We start from the raw sequence: 6,463 nt of genomic DNA, 5'->3' as shown, positions 1-6,463 counted from the left end.
GGTTTTTCCCTGGTTACTCTGATCTTCCCCTCTCCTCAAAAGCCAAACATTTGCAGGCGTAGCTCAGTTGGCTTGTTCGCGGCTTTCGGAGCAAGGGTTCCCCAGTTCGATCCTCGGTGACTTCAACGTCTGTTTTCACTTTCCTCTGATCCGTGTAGCTATAGCTTTAAATATGCGTAAAATGGAGCACTGACAGTCTAAGCTCTATTGAAGTAGAGACAATAATATTATAATGCGTAAGTAAACAACCTTGAAATTAGCATTTATTACTAAAAATAAATGATTACATATGCTGGTAATAAATTATTTTCTTATGTTTTGCAGCTAAAAGCCTGCCTAATGGTCCTTATGGTACCAATTTTGTCTGTTGCCAAGGAATTATGTATACTTTTTTTATCAACTTGTAATAATCATAATAACAACAACTTTATTTAAGTGTCAATGGATTTAGCACTAGAGAACTAATTGGGGAAACCAATGAAATTAACTCAAATCAAATATGTTTTTTGTGGATGTGGTAAAACCGGAGTACCCGGAGAAAAACCTTTCACAATTTAGAGAAGAGAACCAACAAACTCAACCCACATATCAACTCCGTTGATAAAACCAAATTTTTATATACTACTTCCCCACATATGACACTGAGTTTGGGAATTGACTCCAGACCACATCGGTGGGAGGCGAGTGCTCTTACCACTGCGCAACCCCTGCTCACTATTTGCACCCAGTAGGCAAATTATTTACTCTGTAACTGTTGAACTTCAAAGTTAAATTTCAGTTAAAATGAATCCAACCTAAATAATTATTGTTTGATTCCCAATAATTTCCTTTGTATTTTAAACCTACTGATGATAAATAATGATGTTGGGGGACAAATCTTGATCAAAATGTAACTACATGCAGGATGAAGTCATTTAAGTTGCCTGAATTTTACATAAATATTAATTATTAGAAAATATATATCATTGGACACCTTGTTCTTACATCTTGGCACTAGCAAAACTGAGGACTATATCACTCTTTTTGCACAGCTTCTTGTCATTGATATCCTTAAGGGTAACTGCCTTAATTGCATTTCCAAAAAATCACAATGTTTTAAAATCTGCTGAGGTTTTGCTCCACTATTCATCATTGTTGACAGTTGTTTGATATATTCACTGTTTTATTCAGTTAACAAATGATACAAAATACCATTAATATCTTTAATGTGAATTTTAACAATGATTGATCACAAATAAATTATTATTCATGGTCTTCATCTTCAGTTTGTTGGTTTGAGCAAATTATTGAAAGTAATATGATAAATGACTAACTTTGTCGTTCTAAGAGTTATCATAATTTTATTATTATTGCCAATAACAGGCACACTGTATTTTGTGTGTGAATATCATTGCAGATTCTAAATTATAAAATAATTAGGATAGTACACGCACTCCCATTAATATTGGTGAATAGCTGTGTTTAGATGAGAGTAGGTAAACACAGCTGTGACATCACACCAATCTTGATTGGTTATGTGTTGTCAGACGCACGCTTTGATTGGCTGGTTGGAAATATGGGTGTGTATGTTATGCAAACCCTCAACTGTGTCTCTCTTATTGCTTAAATAACACAACAAAATATAACTTTTTGATCGGTTGCTTTATCTCAAGAGAAGCACTTCCGGAAGGTAGTTTTCTATTAAGCAATGGCCATTGAAGCAGATTCAACCAAGCCTTTGCCTGTTGGATGCATCTGGCAAAATAGTCCAAAATGCATGTGGGCCTTCTTTTTTATGGTGCAAACAGGGACAGTCTGAATTATGTTGATCTCTTTTTAGCTGACTAAACATTCGCTCTGACGAAGGGCTAACACTCGAAACGTCAGCTTTCCAAATCATTCATGGTGGTAATTCCACCTTTATCAAAATATTTGATAAAACCAAATCTTCCTGTTAACCGTAACACTGTATGCAATCAATGTAACATGGAGACAATTTAGCATGTAACGGGGTCCCTCATGCGTGAGCCCAAGTGTTGACGCCTGTCGAAGAATAGGTTATTGGCGAAGCTCTTCTGACCCTACAATTTACCAGTTTAATAAATTATATACTAGCCCAAAACAGCGATGTGAATTCAAAGTTAACCAACAGGTACCCAATTTACTGTGGCCATAATAATCCTCTGAAAATGAGAACCCAAAAGTTGTTTTTCAGTAGCTGTGTACCAGCAGGAGAATCCTTCAAGCTCTCCTCTGGATAAGAAGGTATCCAGAAGATGCAGGTTGTCAAGATCACTAGAGATTGAACTTGACAGGAATTTATCCATTTTTTGGATAACCCCCCTCCCCCCTTTATCCCCATTTTTCATCAGGGGCTGTAGTCCCTTTTCATCAGGGGTTGCTCTCAACTGAAGCCTTTTGTATCAACCTTAGTTGTATGATTTTCTTATAACTAATGCAAACTGGACATGGAAGGAATCAAGTTCCAACTTTAATGCGATATTACACAAAGAAAATATACTTACAAATTTCATTATTGCAATAAGAGAATGTAACAAAAAAGTACGCGATAACCGGGTTAGCTGTTGGCTTAATCTTTTCTTCCTCACCACGGACATATTCAAAAGGAGTCAAGGCTTTGCGTTGTTAAACACATGAACAATAATTACACTGTAAACACATGAATCGATCGAGCTTAGTCAAAAATCCTGCGTAACATATAACCAGCTGACCTTGCTCCTTTTTTTCTCGCGTCCCACACCTGGTGAAGGACGGGCTCTGCTGCACAGACTTCCTTCTTTTAGATCGGATAACCGACTAGTGCTGAGCTTTCGAATGAACTACCGTCTTTATAAACTCCTGAAATGTCGTGACCGTAACGTAGCAAGATCTACATATTCGCGATGGTAATGAACCATCGTCGACAGAAGTTTTCAAACCAGAAAACTCTTTTCAATCCCGTACGATTCCTTCCCTAATTGTCTTTTCACCAAATAAATCCAAAGGATGGTTGTTACTAATAATATATCTGTTACGGCAAACAGAAAATAGAATCCCTTCGGCCATTCTCTTCCGATTTCTTCCGGTTATCATTTTTATTGTGTTCCCATCTGACCAATCAGTGGCGAGAACGGATTGGAACCTGCCAGAGCTTGCCAGAGCTCGCCAGAGCTAACCAGAGCTCTCGATCCGAGGCGCTGGCCAAGAGGATCGCAGCTCTGGGAACGAGAATGTTGCAGAAGTAGTAAGCGATTCTACTTTTCGTGAAACTTGTCTCGCAACGGAACTTCAAAAAGGTTTCTCGAAACCGACCATGTTACACGGTGCAATGCTTCCTGAAACTTGTTTCGCAGAGCAGTTGCACACAAGTTTCAGCTAAAAGTTTCAACGTGTAACAGCGGCTTAACAGGATAGTTGGTGTGCATTTTGCATTGTGCCAAAAAATTTCGAGCTCGAAAAACAATTTTACGTCTACAATGTTCATCAGACCAGAAATCTGACTTTCTTGTAATAAATTTGAAAGCTGAAACATTTCATGTAAAGACGTTACTAGCCGGAGTACGAAACACATTGGGTAATATAAGTTTCATGGAAATCGCCACCATTGTCAGAAGACACAATTTGCCGTGTTTTTTCCCAGAATGTATTCAGTCGGGGAAGCCCCGTAAACATCCGTTTCCAGTTTCGCTATTACGTCATCGGGAAACAACTTGGCTAAACGGAAATGAAATTGAAACTCTTCCAGTCACAGAACACCGAATTTTAACACATGTTGGAACGGTTGTTGTTGACTGACGAGAAGCAATATATTTCTAAATCTGTTGTTTTGTTGTTTAGACCTACATCTATTAACTATGTTTAGACGTTATCATTTTTTTTAAAAAACATGGCAACAACATAAATTTGCATAATAGACGCCGAAATTGATATCAGTGCACAATATTACCACGCATCATGTGAGGAGTGTTTTTATCTTACCTTTCCAACGTAAGCGTCCTTTTTAGCGTGATCTGTCGCATCAAGAAACAGATAGTCGTTTGTTTTGAAAACTTAAGACGTTTGGGTCCAGGAGTGAGCGTTTTTAGACATGAGAAAGTTATCTTAGAAAGCGGATCTTAGTGGATCTTCCAAATCATGGATTCGTAAAATCAAAAGTAAAGTTGATATCGAAAACGAAGCTCTAAGTTCTGGATTAACGATGTCAACAATCCTCGAAGCATCTGAAGAAAAAACAAATGGCACAAGACTGGCACGGTTACTGATTGACGGAGGAACGCACGCTTTACGTACGTTGTTTGACTCCATTCATCCAGCTCCAACACTAGAAACCGCGCTGAGAAACAACTCTACAACGCTACAGTATCTGAAGTCAAGACGTGCAATTTTTGATAGCCAGTGGGAAGCACTGTATCCTCCTTCAGGTGATCCACCAGATTCCAAAACATTTGATATCACTCTTTTGCATTTGCTGCTTCGGGAAATTTGTTATTTGGCGAGACCAGCAACAGGATGGAACGATTTGCCAGGCGACGCTGATCTCAGTCGAGAAGCACACATTGTCCGAATAAAATACTTCAGAAATGAACTGTGTCACAGCATTTCTACTGGCATCCGCAATGCAGAGTTTAATGACAAATGGAATAAAATCTCCAGCTCACTGACAGCCTTGGGGTTCGACCACAATGAAATTAATCGTCTCAAGAATGAACCCATTGATCACCCTACCGAGGGCCGTGTCAAAGAGGAAGTGCAAAAATGGACTCTTGACTGTTTTCAAACACAAATTCCGGGATTAAAACAAGAATTAAAGCAAGAGAACGACGAAATGGCGAGAAGACATCAGTCGTCTTCAGGAAAAACTACAGATGGACTTGTAAGCTGTCTTCCAGATGAAGTTCCAATCTTCGGTCGTTCGCAGGAGATACGGGAAATCACTGGAGCTGTCCAACCTGGACAAGCACAAGCAGCTGTTGTTGTGATTACTGGAGGGCCAGGGTTTGGAAAAACGACCGTGGCCAACAAAGTGGCCCACGAATTGGCCAATCAGCCGTACAGAAATACAGTTTTCTTCTGTCCTCTTAAATCGAAAACAACGGTGTTCGATGTAGCAACCTCAATGATTCTTGCTTGTAGCACAAACCACTGTCAGCCACCAGAGAAGCCTCAACATTGGCTGCGAAAATGGGCCTGCAAGCAACAAATGGAGAATGTCACTTTCGTTTTGGATAATGCAGATGATGTTCTCCAGTCAGACGAGCGAACGAAATTTACAAGCATTTTATTTGACATGAGAATCTTATCGAGACAGAAGGTAACTTTTGTAGTTACATCGCGACGGGTATTCAAGGATTCTAGCTTGAAGATGACTGAAGTGAGATTGAAACCTTTATCTCTTGACGAGTCCATGAAAATTATTGTTTCGCGGCTCCCTGACCAATCTCTTAAGAAAGACCTCTGCAAAACAAAAAAACTGGTTGAACTCTGTGGTTGTGTGCCTCTGGCGCTCTGCATCGTTGGTTCCTTACTTTCAGACTATACAGAGGAGGAACTGATAAAACTTCTCGAGGAGAAGCCATTAGAAGTGCTTCGAGAGGACGAAAGTGATGACAATTCTGTCGAAAAAGCAATCAAGACTTCCTTTGACGTTTTGAGCAAAATTGAACAGGACGCCCTGATTCTTCTGTCTGCCTTTCCTGGCTCATTCAGTCCCGAAGCTGCCAAATACGTCATTACCAATGGCACGAAATGTTCGACTCAAGCAATATCACTTCTTCGTTCCTTGAAAAACCGCTCGCTCGTCGAGCAGCCAACCTTAAACAGATATCAAATCCATCCACTCATCCAAGCATTTCTAAAGAAAATGGACGAAGACATCCAAATCGTTAATCGAGGAAGAAGAGCGGCTTGTTCATACTTCATTTCTTGCCTTGATGGTAATGCTAATTTGTACTGGAGCAAAGACACCTGTAAAGAGTCCATTACACTCTTTAACAAAGATAGACATAACTTTGAGTATTTTATTAAGGCCTGTATTCGTGGATTAAGTAACAATGACCCAGATGATGTGGCAATCATGGAAACCTTGCTGAAGAAGGCTTCTCCGATATCTTCAATACGCAGGTATTTGTATTTGGAAAAGATTCTTCTTCCAACTGTTTACGTGGAGTTTCTTGAAGTTTCTTGTAAATTGTTGACATCCAGCAAGCAACCAGCAAGCAAAATAGTGATGCTTTTGTGTCTCCTTGGACTTCAAAGCAGAATTGCGGGAGATCTAACCAAGTACAAAGAGTATGTGCTAAAGGCCACAAAGGTACATTCTCAAAATTCATTGGAATTTGACAACGATAAGCTAGCAGAAGGATTTTTTCAAACCAATATCGCGCGTTTTCTTGCCGAACAAGGGAAGCTCGATGAAGCAATAGAAAAATACCACTTTTGTCTCGAGATATGCAAGGAACATTCGTCGGAGGATGGCATGCCTGCA

General features: G+C 39.6%; 1 protein-coding gene across 1 annotated transcript in view; it reads left to right on the top strand.

The window, feature by feature from the left end:
* Positions 1-2,398: 2,398 nt before the first annotated feature.
* The window catches only part of LOC138019687 (uncharacterized), a 5,038-nt gene continuing 973 nt past the window's right edge, over positions 2,399-6,463 (top strand). Inside the window, exon 1 of the mRNA XM_068866552.1 lies at positions 2,399-6,463. This exon is cut by the window's right edge and continues 973 nt beyond it. Coding sequence (XP_068722653.1) covers positions 4,178-6,463 — 2,286 coding nt within the window. The 5' untranslated portion in view covers positions 2,399-4,177.

The sequence above is a fragment of the Montipora capricornis genome, chromosome 10, assembly GCF_036669925.1.
Source record: "Montipora capricornis isolate CH-2021 chromosome 10, ASM3666992v2, whole genome shotgun sequence".
Taxonomy (NCBI): Eukaryota; Metazoa; Cnidaria; class Anthozoa; order Scleractinia; family Acroporidae; genus Montipora; species Montipora capricornis.
Note: the sequence above shows the minus strand (reverse complement) of the source record. Positions and strands in the feature narration are given on the sequence as shown.